We start from the raw sequence: 15,203 nt of genomic DNA on the forward strand, positions 1-15,203 counted from the left end.
TACTTTAAGCCTGGTTCATAACTGGAAGTGGGATTAGTAAGGTTGTTACTGGCATCTAGTGGTGAGAGGCTGGAAATGCTGCTAAATATCCTAAAATCTAGAGTCTCAGACACCTTTAGGAATTTAACACAGTTGGACCATCTCTTCAGAAAATTGTGAAGAAAGGCATACATGTGGAACTCTTTGATACTATAGTTTGATGATTTCTGAGCCCCATCTGTGAGTTTCATAAATAGGAGGGACTTTTGTAAGCCCTTGAAAAGTTCAGTTGATTAAAGTTTGGGGGAGGTGAGGGGTGGGAGAGAGAGAAAAAGAGAGGGAGATTCTGAGTTTGTTTCCCAGAGTTCATGACTCAGTAAGCATTGCATCGAATCTGAGAAGCTGCATATCTTAGAGGTTCTCAAATGATATTAATGCTGTTGGTCTGATAATCACATTTGAGAATCATTGATACAATCAGACATATCTTTACCCATGTTACATATCTATGAGTTGCTTGCTCCAATGCACAGTTCGTTGAAAGTGATTCTGGGGAGGCTAAAAAAGATATATAGAAGCTTAATGCATAGCACCTTTGTATAGTATCTAGAGGGTGTTTCCAGACATTTCCTAGAGAGGTTGTTAAAAATATGTCCTGCAAAATAAGAGGCTTGTATTTTATTGATTGATGCTTACCTATGACCTGATTCACCCTGACCCCTGATTCACAGTAAATATTAGAAGATCTAAGAAATCATACATTAAGAAACTTGAACAATAAATAGTAAGTAGTAATATTCCCAGTCTCTCGGTGACAATTTGAGGATTAGCTCCCTGTCAAATATTTTAAACTCATTTATTCTGTGTTGCTAGCCAAATGCTAAAATGGGGGTTACCTTGTATTTTACTGTTGATGTATACATCCTATTAAAGATACATCAGTGTTGGAATTATTTTGTTGTTGTTCATGAATTACTTTGTGCTTTTATTTCAGAACTGTTCGTCAGTTGGCACAGGAGCAGTTCTTTTTAATGTGCACCAGATGTTGCATGGGACACAGGCCTCTGCTTTTCTTCATTACTTTACTGTTTACCATATTGGGGGTGAGATGTTTTCAGATGAACTTACCAGTATAATGCATTCTTAACATGACAGACATTCAGAAAGTTACTAGATAGCTTTTATTATATTTAAAAAGGCATAATTAATAAATGCAGTATTATAGTTTTTTACTATTTATAGACTTTTTTTACAGTTCTTGAGACAAATATAGTATGTCTTGGAAAAATAAAGAGCTTACTGTTTTTGTCATTGATATGAAGTATTGCCAATTGGGTTTAAAAAAAATTATATGGGCCGGGCGCGGTGGCTCAAGCCTGTAATCCCAGCACTTTGGGAGGCCAAGGCGGGTGGATCACGAGGTCAGGAGATCGAGACTATCCTGGCTAACATGGTGAAACCCCGTCTGTACTAAAAATACAAAAAACTAGCCGGGCGTGGTGGCGGGCGCCTGTAGTCCCAGCTACTTGGGAGGCTGAGGCGGGAGAATGGCGTGAACCCGGGAGGCGGAGCTTGCAGTGAGCCGAGATCCGGCCACTGCACTCCAGCCTGGGAGACACAGCGAGACTCCGTCTCAAAAAAAAAAAAAAAAAAAAAAAAAAAAATTATATGGACTCTGAGTATAGACTTGTGAATTCATGTTGTTTTAATTTAATATTTCAGAGCACAGCAAGAGAGAGGGGTAAATATTCAGGTGATTATTTCACACTTTTACGGCACCTTCTCAATTATGCTTACAATGGCAATATTAACATACCCAATGCAGAAGTTCTTCTTATCAATGAAATTGATTGGCTCAAAAGGATTCGGGTAAGTTGAATAGTATTCAGTTTATTATGTCACAATCAAATCAGCTGTCTTATTAAAAGGAGGTTTGGAATCTTATTTAATTTCTATTTTTATTTGATGACTTAGGAGAATAAATTCTCAAAATGCCTCTGAGAATGAATGCAAACAAAATGTGTACTTTTCACTGGTGAGTTGGTAACTTAGATTCATAGAAACACACATAGCTAGTTTTGTTCGGTGTGTTTTACTTTTCTTGAAACTTGGAATGCTGATAATTCCGTTTCTTTCACTTTGGTGTTTTTTTGGGAAATTATCGCATTTGAAGACTTTTTAAAAGATCAAATTTGAGAGCTTGGTATTTTCACTGAACCATCTGATGTCTTATTTCACAGAGTTCTATGAGAGTATATTTCTGAAGTATATGGCTTTGGGCTTCAGGTTAGCATTCTTCTAGTAGATTATAAAGCTTACTTACAGAACATGGTTTTTGAACCCTGGCTATTGACATTGTGTACCCAGATAATTCCTTTTTGGGAGGAGCTTTGCTGTGCATTGTAGGATATTGAGCAGTGTTTCAGGCCTCTTCCACTCAGTGCCGTAGTAACCTCCTTTCCCCGTGGTTGTAAATCCCAAATATGTTTGTGTCTTGTGGGAGCAAAATTGCTTACATTTACTGTTCTAGAGACTTCTAAAAAAGAAATAGGAAACCACTTGTACGGCTTGGGGAAATTGTATAGATCTCATTTCCCTCTAGCTCTCTGTTCTCCTAACTCCCTGTCCTTTTCTATCTCCATGTTATAGTTGGGCCTATAATATTTTTCCTTTTTCAGGATAATGTTAAAAGCACAGGTGAAACAGGTGTTGAAGAACTGATACTGGAAGGCCACCTTGGGGTAACAAAAGAGTTACTGGCCTTTCAAACTTCGGAGAAAAAGTATCACTTTGGTTGTGAAAAAGGAGGTGCTAATCTCGTTAAAGTAAGTACTTTTTTTTTTTTTTCTTTTTCTTTTTTTGAGATGGAATCTCACTCTGTGGCCCAGGCTGGAGTGCAGTGGTGCCATCTCAGCTCACCGCAGCCTCCACCTTCCAGGTTCAAGCGATTCTCCTGCCTCAGTCTCCCAAATAGCTGGGAGTACAGGCATGTGTCACCACACCTAATTTTTGTATTTTTGGTAGAGACCGAGTTTCACCATCTTGGCCAGGCTGGTGTTGACCTCCTGACCTCAAGTGATCCGTCCGCCTCCACCTCCCAAAGTGGGTAAGCGACACGCCCGGCCTCACTAAGGTAGGTTCTGAATTTTGTTACTGAACTTCTTATCATGACCTTATAAATGTTTGTTAGCAAATGTATCTGATTGAACTCTGTATAATGTCTTTGAGACATAATCTGGATGTTTTTTCTTTTTTCATGTCCCACTTCTCTTTTAAAAAGGATCTCTGAAGAGGTTAGAGTAACTTTAAAACGTGTACCTCACTTGAAGAGATTTTGTAATTACAAATCAGAGTTTTGATAAAGTGGTATGAAAAGTCAGTAAGCAGCATTGATTGATTTTCATGTTGAATAATCTCAGTTTTTCTTGACTAGATTTCTAAATGAGAGAAATTTCCATCTTGCAAAACTTCATTTTTTATACAGTATTTCTTGGTGAGCTTTTTGTATGTCATGCAATTCAAGAAAAAGAATATAACTTTGATGCATTCTGTTCCTATTTGAAATGAATTTGTTTCTGTTTATATCTGATTAAAGAAGTTAAATTTATTTAGAATGTCTCTTTTCTTTGGTATAAAATTGTTTAAATCACTTCAAAAAATCTGATCTGGAAAACTGATTACATTTATTAATTGTTCTCAGAGGTTTTTATAGAGTTTTGTTTTGTTTTGAGATATATAATGAGATATTTAATTATGTCAAATAATTATTAAAGTATTTCCTTTGAAGAGACATGTTTTTCCTAACCTATATTTTCTACTAATAACATCTAATGTCTTTTTCTAACTTACTAGGAATTAATTGATGATTTCATCTTTCCTGCATCCAAAGTTTACCTGCAATATTTAAGAAGTGGAGAACTGCCAGCTGAGCAAGCTGTTCCAGTCTGTAGTTCACCCATTACCATCAATGCTGGTTTTGAGCTACTTGTAGCATTAGCTATTGGCTGTGTAAGGAATCTCAGACAGATAGTAGACTGTTTGACTGAAATGTATTACATAGGCACAGCAATAACTAGTGAGTATTTTAAATTATAAAGCTGTATTGTTCATTAATGATATTCAGTTTAAAATTTTATTTGATGTTTTAGAAAAATTAACGTGTGATGGATTTTTTTGATCCAGTGAGTTTAACATTTTTAGTTGTCAGATATAATTAAAATCGTTTTAGTCAGAGAACATTAATTCAGAAAAAATTTTTAGATGTGTCTTTTAAATGCTCCTTTATGCTTTGTTTAGATGAGTTTTATTTAGTCATATGTGAAATAAAACCGAAACTTCAGAGTAATAGGAAGGCAATTTAATGCCATAACAAGTTTATATTTAAAATGCATGCATTAAAAAGATTTTCATAATCCTAACACTGAGGTTGCTTAATGTTATTTTTGTTGAATTCTAAGGAAGGTATAGTTTTAAAGATCACAATGTAAGAAGAGAAATTTGAGTGTATTTTACTAAGTACTAAATGCCCAGATCATTTACGGCATCAATGCCGTAAAGTGAGTAGCTCCCTTCAGATCTTACATAGAACTGAAACTCAGAGTGGGAGGTGGGTGTAACTAAAATAACAGATAATAATATAAAATTTAGTTCATTTCAAGGAAAAAACCAAGGCTTAGAATATAATTAACAACAGCATGCATTATAAATCTTTAATTAATAAATACAAATTTAACTTTGCTTATGTATTTCCCTGGGTGAGAATATTTTCAATCACATTGTAGGAGTTTCTACCTAAACTCCCTGCTTAGAAGGTCAGATTTTTTTTTTTTTTGTTCCGTTGAATCTGCATAGAGAGAAGAGTTTCTTCTCTTTTTTGAGACAAAGCCTCGCTCTTGTTCCCCAGGCTGGAGTGCAGTGGTGCGATCTCAGCTCACTACAACCTCCGCTTCCTGGGTTCAAGCAATTCTCCTGCCTCAGCCACCTGAGTAGCTGGGATTCAAGGTGCCTGCCACCACACCTGACTGATTTTTGTATTTTCAGTAGAGACGGGTTACGCCATCTTGGTCAGGCTGGTCTAGAACTGACATCAGGTGATGACCTGCCGTAGCCTCCCAAAGTGCTGAAATTACATGTGTGAGCTACCACCGTGCCCGGCCAAGAGTTTCTTTTTTAAAAACGCTTCTTTTGTTAATTTAACTAATGTATTTATGTGGTAAAGTAGGTAGTTTCAAAAGAGTTTATTTTTCAGAAACACTTGTTTATTTTACTAGTGTTTATACCTGGTAAATATGGATTTTCAAATATAAAAGAGGATACGTGTTAACAATTATTAACTTCCTACAGGTTTTATGTTTCCAGTCCAGAAATTATCTCTGTCTATGCATTTGTATGTATGTATAGCTATTTGTTCTGTACAAATGAAAATGTACAAAATACAATATTGTTAACTTTGTTTTGTACTTAGTAACACACCTGTCAGCACATGAAGATCTGTATAATTCTATTTATTAGCTACATAACTTGCAGTTCAGTGTGCTCCAATTTATGTAATTCATCTCTGATGGTGATTGATGTTTAAGTTGTTTTGGTTTCATGCAAGGAAAAGAAGGATTTATAGTTCTCGCAGTTATTTCAAATACACATCTCATTGACTATCTCACAATAAAACTAGATATCGGCAAAGCAATTATCACTATTTACTAAGGAAGGAAACATATTTACGTGAAGGTTATACTTTTTAAGAGTCAGGGCCGGGCACGGTGGCTCACACCTGTAATCCCAGCACTTTGGGAGGCCGAGGTGGGTGGATCACAAGGTCAGGAGATTGAGACCACGGTGAAACCCCGTCTCTACTAAAAATACAGAAAATTAGCTGGGCGCGGTGGCGGGCGCCTGTAGTACCGGCTACTCAGGAGGCTGAGGCAGGAGGATGGCGTGATCCCGGGAGGCAGAGCTTGCAGTGAGCCGAGATCGCGCCACTGCACTCCAGCCTGGGCTGGGCGACAGAGCGAGACTCCGTCTCAAAAAAAAAAAAAAGAGAACCACAACTTGAGTCAAAGTCAAGTTTGTATTGTATACGATACTTACATTGTAAATAAGACAGTGCTCTTATATACAATAAAAAGTGAGAAAACCATAGTATTTTTTTTATAGAGAGTTCTGACCACAGTGAATTCAATACACTTAGATATAGAAGTTTTTTGTTGTTGTTGTGGTTTTTGAGAAGGAGTCTTGCCCTGTTGCCAGGCTGGAATGCGGTAGCACAGTGTTAGCTCACTGCAACCTCCTCGTCCCGGGCTTAAGTGATTCTCCTACCTCAGCCTTCCAAGTAGCTGGGACTACAGGCGCACACCACCACACCCAGCTAATTTTTGTATTTTTAGTACAGACATGGGTCTCGAACTGCTGACCCCATGATCTGCCCACCTCGGCCTCCCAAAGTGCTGGGATTACAGTTGTGAGCCACCATGCCCAGCCAGAAGTTTTTAATTAGTAAAATAATAATGGTTAACACTAAGCCTGTGTTTAACAAATGGAAATTTAGTGCTATACCACCTTGTTTTTTTGAGACAGAGTCTCTCTCTGTTACCCGGGCTGGAGTCACTACAACCTTTGTCTCGTGAGTTCAAGCGATTGTCCTGCCTCGGCCTTCCAACTAACTGGAATTACAGGCACGTGCCACCACGTTCAGCTAACTTTTGTATTTTCACTGGAGACAGGGTTTCACCATGTTGGTCACTCCTGACCTTAGGTGACCTACCTGCCTTGGCTTCCCAAACTGCTGGGATTACAGGCGTGAGGCACCGCAGTGGCCAGTATTACACCATCTTACATGACGCTTCAAACCATTACAGAAGCAGTATCATTAAAAACATCAACAAGGTCTGTAGCTAAGAATCTGTATAGTGGCTCATATCGTTGATGTGAACATTTAAAATATTGTTTCAAAGTGGCTGTGGTGGTAAAGGAGGTGTTGCTGTTATTAATTTGTTAGCCTGAAAATGGTGAACAGAATCACCATTTTCATAGTATAAGCATCTTTTCTCTTTTTAATTCAGCTTGTGAAGCACTTACTGAGTGGGAATATCTGCCTCCTGTTGGACCCCGCCCACCAAAAGGATTTGTGGGACTCAAAAATGCTGGTGCTACATGTTACATGAACTCTGTGATCCAGCAGCTATACATGATTCCTTCTATCAGGAACAGTATTCTTGCAATTGAAGGCACAGGTAGTGATTTAGATGATGATATGTTCGGGGATGAGAAGCAGGACGGTGAGGTAAATTTTAATTACTGTTTTCTTTGAAGATTCTGATAGCAGATGCTATTGTTCTCCCTCAGATTACTATACTTTCATGGGATTTTGTGGGGACTACATTTTGATAATCCAGGCAGAATCTCTGAGATACTATGTCTGGCATACTTGTAGTACTCACTATCTAATAGACTTGAAACTCCAGTTGATAATTTTTAGCACTGTTTTTTTGTCTCCAAAGCACAGTTAATATAATCGCATTTTGTGTGACATGGTAAATGTAATTCGGTATTTGAAAAATGATGAATTTATTTGTTTTTAATAATTACATTTTCATTGTCTTGTTTCTTAAAATGTGTTATTTAATTTCTTTCACTTTTTATATTGTCTGTTTCATAAATTGGACTTATTTTTAGGATTCTCTATTTTTCTCAAATTAGAGCTCTTTCTGCTAAGGAAACAAATTTGTTTCTCAAATAATGCTTCATTGACCTGTTAACAATGTTAGTTAACAACTGTAATCAGGCTGTCTATGAAATATATCCAGTTGAAAATAAAGCAGTAAAAAAGTTAGTTTTTAGTGACAGATCACATATTTAAGATTTAAGATGTAGCTCTTAAGTACGTGTATAGAGAAAATGTAGTTTTGTTCATATTTGGCTGGGCATGGTGGCTCATGCCTGTAATCCCAGCACTTTGGGAGGCCAAGGGAGGCAGATCACCTGAGGTGGAGAGTTGGAGATCACCCTGACCAACAGAGTGAAACCCCAGTTTTACTAAAAATAAAAAAATTAGCCAGCTGTGGTGGTGCACGTCTGTAATCTCAGCTACTCAGGAGGCTGAGGCAGGAGAATCTCTTAAACTCAGGAGGCAGAGGTTGAAGTGAGGTGAGAGCGTACCACGGTACTCCAGCCTGGGTGACAGAGTGAGACTCCATCTGAAAAGAAAAAAAAAGTTTTGGTCATGTTTTTTTTTTTTTGAGCCAGAGTCTCGCTCTGCCTCCCAGGCTGGAGTGCAGTGGAACAATCCCAGCTCACTGCAAGCTCCACCTTCCAGGTTCACGCCATTCTCCTGCCTCAGCCTCCCAAGTAGCTGGGACTACAGGTGCCCACCACCATGCCCAGATAATTTTTGTATTTTTAGTAGAGATGGGGTTTCACCTTGTTAGCCAGGATAGTCTCGATCTGCTTACCTCATGATCCGCCCACCTTGGCCTCCCAAAGTGCTGGGATTACAGGTGTGAGCCACCATGCCCGGTCTTGGTCACGTTTATACTCAGACTGTTTATCTTTTACTTATGTTGATAGGAACTAAATACAGAAATCAAAAATTTTAACTGCAGTAAATGGTTCTCCAGTTTCTACATTTCTTCCCTTCAGTGGTCTGAAATAGTTTGAGTTTCAGATTGTAGTGTATCATTTATGGAGATTACAGACACTTGCTTCTGCCTTTCAAGATCTAATGAATCACACCATCTAGGCATTCCCATCTGGGTAGCTATACTTGTAGTAGAATCTCCATGTGGATTGTTCACCAATACCAGGTTAAGAGCCACTACTGGAAGGAAATTGGAAATTAAGTCCTACTTTTATAGCTCATTCAACCCCCCATAGGGTGTTGAATCTAAAATAGATAGAGATGGCTCATCATACTGACAAAAAAGTAAATGAGGCCAACAGAACATAAAATTTCAAGTTAGGTCACCCACCTTTGTGCTTGGTTGCTTGTGCTTTATGTTGTCTCAGCACTGTACTGTGGCATGCATGGGTATGCCTACTTTTTCTATGCAGTGAGCTTTTCCAGGGCAGGAACTGGGTATTATTTATTTCTGTAACACAAATATCAGATACAGAGCAAAGCATATAGAAACATGTTAGACATTAGTAAAGCAGCTGTATTTGAGATTATGACCTTTGGAGCTTTTGTGTATGCTCCTGTTCCTTCCACAACTAGTCTTAATAACCATATTTATTTTTAATAATTGTGATAACATTACATGGACTATCTCATGTAATCTGAGAAAATGCATTGTCCTCACAAGAAGATACTGAGTCCTAGGAAGACCAAGTAACTTACTCCCCTGAAGTTACTTATGGCAGAGCACTCATTTGTCTTTAGTCCTGTCTACTTGACCAAACTTTACTATATTACACTACCTCTAATTTTTTTTAACTATTCTTTTATAATAACTTATCTGTGAAATATTTTATCATAACCCATCTGTGAAATGAGGACTAATATTAAAAATTAACTGCTTTGGAAGTAAGAAGTATGAAAAAATGAATAGCATTTCATTTACTAACTTTTGGTATTTGTTTCAACTTCTTTCATTATACTATCAAAGTTAGATTAGCTCATCAATGTCTTTTGGTCTCTAGAGTAATGTTGATCCCCGAGATGATGTATTTGGATATCCTCATCAATTTGAAGACAAACCAGCTTTAAGTAAGACAGAAGATAGGAAAGAGTACAATATTGGTGTCCTAAGACACCTTCAGATCATCTTTGGTCATTTAGCTGCTTCCCGACTACAATACTATGTACCCAGAGGATTTTGGAAACAGTTCAGGTAAATTATGGGTGGATGATCATTTAAGTTTCATAAAAACCTCAATACAGTAAACTTCTAAAATGTATCTTAGAATAATTAGTTTTGTATTTAATATTTAAACTATACTAATGTTCTAACTATCCTTCTTGGTCATAGTTTTTTTTAATTATACCAGTAGAAAGAGGGAAAATTTGTCACAGTAAAGAAAGGCACTGTATTCTTTAATCTCTTAAGACACAATTTACTTCTTCATTTTGGAGGACTTACCAATTATATAAAATCAGCCAGGCACAGTGGCTCATGGCTGTCAGCCCAGCACTTTGGAAACCCAAAGCTGGCAGATCACCCAAGGTCAGGAGTTCAAGACCAGCCTGACCAACATGGAGAAACCCTGTCTCTACCAAAAATACAAAATTTGCCAGATGTGGTGGCGCATGCCTGTAATCCCAGCTACTTGGAAGGCTGAAGCAGGAGAATCGCTTGAACCCAGGAGATAGAGGTTGCAGTGAGCCAAGGTTGTGCCATTGCACTCTAGCCTGGGCAACAAGAGGAAACTGCATCTCAAAAAAATTACATAAAAGCAAAATACTAAAATGTAGTCATTCCCTTGCTTAAACAGCTCTCTGCAAAAGCAAATGTGAAATATATTGTTTTATCTATATAGATTTTTTATATATCTCTAACATTTTTCTTTAAAAAGATGATCATGGTACATTATCACATATAATAAAAATTATTTTATAAGCTTGGAAGACATGACAAAACTCTGACTCTACAAAAAAATACAAAAAGTAGTCAGGCATGGTAATATGAGCCTTGTAGTCTCAGCTCCTTTGAAGGGTGGAAAATCATTTCATTCACTAACTTTTGGTGTTAGTTGCTTTCAGCTTCTTGCATTATAAGTTAGATTAGTGCATTAATGATATCTTTTGGTCTCTGGAGCAGTGTTGATCCCCAAGATGATGTATCATACTCACCTTGAACACCAGCATTACTCATAAACAAATGGACATTTTCACCACTAGAAAGGAAGTCCCCCTTCCTAGCCTGGCAAGAAAAATTATATGTGTATATTATATATAATTATATACTGTGTATATTATATGTAATTATAACTATTTTTATATATGGGTATATTTTTCTTTACAAATTTGTAAAGTAATAATTCCCTAACATCCTTCAAAAGTGACCAATAAAATCTGGCCTCTTTAGATTTGGAAAACCTCAATTAGGCCAGCTGCAGTGGCTCACACTAATAGCCCCATCACTTTGGGAGGCCAAGGCAAGCAGATCTCTTGAGCCCATGAGTTCAAGACCACCCTAGGCAACATGGCAAAACCCCATCTCTACTAAAAATGCAAAAACTTAGCTGGGTGTGGTGGCCTGTGCCAGTAGTCCCAACTACTGAGGGAGGATCACCTCAACTGTGATGGAGCCACTGCCCTCCAGGCTGAGTATCAGAGTGAGACCCTGTCTCAAGAAACAAAGAGCTCAGTTACATCTTAAACTTATCTTTTTTTGTTCGTTTGTTTCACCTGTTTTATCAAGGCCTACTTTCTGTCATACATGGTACTAAACACTGTAGCACAACTTTTTACCATATACTGTAATACGTGCTCTTCCTAGTGTGTAGAAAAATACTGCTGTCCCTCATAAGAATTTAGAGTTCTTTCAACAAGGTACTTCCTGGATAGCTCAGAGGTAGGAAAGGAAAGGCTTCTTCTGATTTCTGAGCTGCTTTTTCTGTTTCATTTATGGCAGCAACCCTTATATGTATTAGCATATCACTTTCATTTCTTTTGAAAGTCACAAACTTATAGTACACTGACTCCCCATTATGTCTCTCAGTATAAATTTCTATATTCTATAGTTGAGCTGTAAGCCTAGGTTATAATTATAAATGCATACATTTATAATTCTTTTTTCTTCTTTCAGTTATATAACTTCAGATGTGCCTTGCTCTCCTTTTTACCTGTTTCAGCTATTTTTTCTTTCCCTAGCTTATGCTTTCTTTACCTCAAGACTTTTTTCTGCAATCTAGTCAGCATTTCTGTTCTTGTTCTTCCAATTTACTATAACACTTTTAAGTTTCTATCTTCAAATCTTGTACTTAATTTATGTGTGTGCATATATGTGTGATAATTGAATACATAGTTACATAATTATATACATTATAGAGGAATTTCATACACACGTATATAGATATGTATCATTTTGCTTCTTTATAATTTGTATTTAAATGTATTAAGCTATAATGTGTTTGTACTTAAATATGTATGTTTTTGTCTGCTCGGTGATTCTCTCCAAATAAGTGTGGAGCTCACAATTTGTCCTAACACATTTGTGTTACACACAATCTAGACACATAGGTTCCTAATACATTTTTTTCTTTTGTGGTAAAGTTCTTATAAAATTCACCATTTCAACCATTTAATAGTGTACAATTCAGTGGTTTTTGGTACATTCAGAATTTTTTGTGAAAGTATCATTTGGTTCCAGAACATTTTCATTATCATTTGGTTATTATCATTTGATATTTCATTATCATTTCACTATCATTTGGTTCCAGAACATTTTCATCACTAAAAAAGAGGTTCCCTGCTCATTAAAGAGTCAGCCCATTTTTCTCTTCTTCCCACCCTGGCAACAAAAAATTACTTTTCTCTCTATATAGGTTTGCATATTTTTTATATTTCTTGTAATTTAATCACAGAATATGTGGCCTTTCTGTCTAGCATGTTGTGTTAAACATGGTGTGTTTAAAGTATGTACATTCTGTAACATGTATTGGCACTTTGTTCTTTTTATGGCTGAATTATATTTCATTGTATGACTAGACCACGTTTTGTTTATTTATCCACTGATTAACTTTGGATGGTTTCTGTCTTTGAGCTATTGTGAATAGTGCCTCTGTGAAAATTCATGAACACATTTATGTGTGGATGCATGTTTCATTTCATTTCTTTTTGGAGTAGACCTAGAAATGCAGTTACTGGGTCATGTCATAATTCTATGTCTGACTTTTTGTGGAACCACCAAATTGCTTTCCAAAGTTCCTGTAAGAATTTTACATTTTCTTTTCTTTTCTTTTTTTTTTTTTTTTTTCTTGAGAAGGAGTCTCGCTCTGTTACCCAGGCTGGAGTGCAGTGGTGCAATCTCAGTTCACGGCAGCCTTTACCTCCCACGTTCAAGCAACTCTCCAGCCTCCTCCTCCCTGCCTCATCCTCCTGAGTAGCTAGAACTACAGGCATGCTCCACCAGCACTCCACCACAGCTAATTTTTGTATTTTCAGTAAAGACAGGGTTTTTAGTAGAGAAGAGGTTTGGCCATGTTGGCTAGGCTGGTCTCAAACGCCAGACCGCAGATGATCCATCAACCTTGGCCTCCCAAAGTACTGATATTACGGGTGTGAGCCACCAGGTCTGGCCCAGATATTTACATTTTCTGTCAGCAAGTTATGAAGGTTACAGTTTCTCTACATCTGTCAACACCTATTACCTTACTTTTAAGTATATCCATCCTGAAATATGTGAAGTATATCTTCTTTTGAATTTCATTTGCATTTCCCTAATGACTGTTAAGTACTGTTGAGCATTTTTTCATGTACTTATTAGTAATTTCTGTACTTTTTTGAGGAAATGTCTATTGAAATACTTTTCTCATTTTTTGATTGCCTTTTGTTGTTGGGTTGTAAGACTTCTTTGTATCTTTTTTTGTGTATTTGTGATAGTAGGCCCTTGGAGATAAGTTATTTAGAAATATTTTCTCCCATCTGTGGATTATCCTCTCAGTATCTTTATAGTGCACTTTATGCATAAGAGGTTTCTTCTTTTTTTTTTTTTTTTTTTTCAGAGAGTCACTATGTCACCCAGGCTGGATTGCAGTGGTGCAATCTTGGCTCACTGCAACCTCTGCCTCCCAGATTGAAGCAATTCTCCTGTCTTAGCCTCCCAAGTAGCTAAGACTACAGGCCCATGCCACCATACCCAGCTAATTTTTGTGTTTTTAGTAGAGATGGGGTTTTACCACATTGGCCAGGCTGGTCTTGAACTTCTGACCAACCTCAGGTGATCCACCTACCTTGACCTCCCAAAGTCCTGGGATTACAGACCATAGCGCCCAGTCAAGAGTTTTAAATTTCGATGAAATCATAGTTGGCTTTTTTTTTCTTTTCATTTTCAGGCTCCTCCTGTAATTTACTATTTTAATCATGGCAGAATGTGCATAACATAAAAATTCACCATTTTGATAGATTTTAGTTGTCCAGGTCACTGGCATTATATACCTTTATACCACTATATCCAAAGGTTTGTCATCTTTTTGTTTTGAGATGGGGTCTCGCTCTGTCGCCGTGCTGCAGTGCGGTAGCGTGATCTCGGTTCACTGCAACCTCCACCTCCCGGGTTCAAGCAATTGTCCTGCCTCAGCCTCCAGAGTAGCTGGGATTATAGGTGCCTGCCAAGACGCCCAGCCAATTTTTGTATTTTTAGTAGAGACGTGCTTTCACCATGTTGGCCGGGATGGTCTGGAACTCCTAACTTCAGGTAATCTGCCTGGGTTGGCCTCCCAAAATGCTGGGATTACAGGCTGAGCCACTGCACCCTGCCAGTTTTTCTTCTTTTAAATTGAAACTTTATATTCATTAGTAATAAGTCTCTCATATCCCTGTATTAATTTTGGGGTGCTGATTTGGAAACTTTATTGAATTATTTTATCACAGTGATGTATGCTTGCATGTAATCTTTAGGATTTTGATTTGGATGCTTTTTGTTTCTTATTTCTTTAATGATTGTTCTAGGAGAATTACTTTGTCAAATAGAAGTGGTAAAAATGGATATATTTGGGTTGTTCCTGGTCTTAGAGGAAAAGTTTAATCTTTCATCATTAGAACCTTACCTTAGACAAGCTTGTCCAACCTGCCTCATTTTGTTGTTATGTTTTGTTTTGTTTTAGGCTAAAAGCAGCCTGAAGCCATGGGTTTTTAGTTTCTGTGTCTAGTGATAAGGTGAAAGAGGGTGAGGAAGGAACTTTGCCAGCCCATCAAGAAACAGAAACTCAGAACCCATGAGTATATTCTCTCCCTTGGACAATCCTGCCTTAGACCATGTTTAAATATTGACTCAATATGAACCAAAGCTAAACATAAGAAATAAAATTGTAAAAGTTTAAGGGGGAAATTTATGGTATTGGATTTGGCAGTGATTTCTTTGATTACATCAAAAGTACAGACAACAGAAAAAAAAGTAGATAAAGAATATGTTAAGTCATATTGTGATGTCCAGTGAAAATATATCTTAGTAGTTACTGGGATATACATTTATTCTCACAAGAAAGGAAACTTGTGAGGAAATTTTTGAATTCTATTCAAAGTTTTGGCAGAAAAGTAGTTAAAACACAGGGACACATGGAATTGCAAG

At 37.3% G+C, this 15,203-nt stretch overlaps 1 protein-coding gene across 13 annotated transcripts in view; it reads left to right on the forward strand.

Moving 5' to 3' along the window:
• USP9Y (ubiquitin specific peptidase 9 Y-linked) overlaps positions 1-15,203 on the forward strand; it is a 211,387-nt gene that overhangs the window by 161,093 nt on the left and 35,091 nt on the right. For all 13 annotated transcript variants that reach the window (XM_077989779.1, XM_077989783.1, XM_077989774.1 and 10 more), the window contains 6 exons: positions 974-1,082; positions 1,702-1,848; positions 2,658-2,804; positions 3,832-4,054; positions 7,038-7,258; positions 9,613-9,803. In XM_077989779.1, the coding sequence (XP_077845905.1) occupies positions 974-1,082; positions 1,702-1,848; positions 2,658-2,804; positions 3,832-4,054; positions 7,038-7,258; positions 9,613-9,803 (1,038 nt within the window). The remainder of the gene's footprint in view (positions 1-973; positions 1,083-1,701; positions 1,849-2,657; positions 2,805-3,831; positions 4,055-7,037; positions 7,259-9,612; positions 9,804-15,203) is intronic.

This window comes from Macaca mulatta, chromosome Y (genome assembly GCF_049350105.2).
Source record: "Macaca mulatta isolate MMU2019108-1 chromosome Y, T2T-MMU8v2.0, whole genome shotgun sequence".
Lineage (NCBI taxonomy): Eukaryota > Metazoa > Chordata > Mammalia > Primates > Cercopithecidae > Macaca > Macaca mulatta.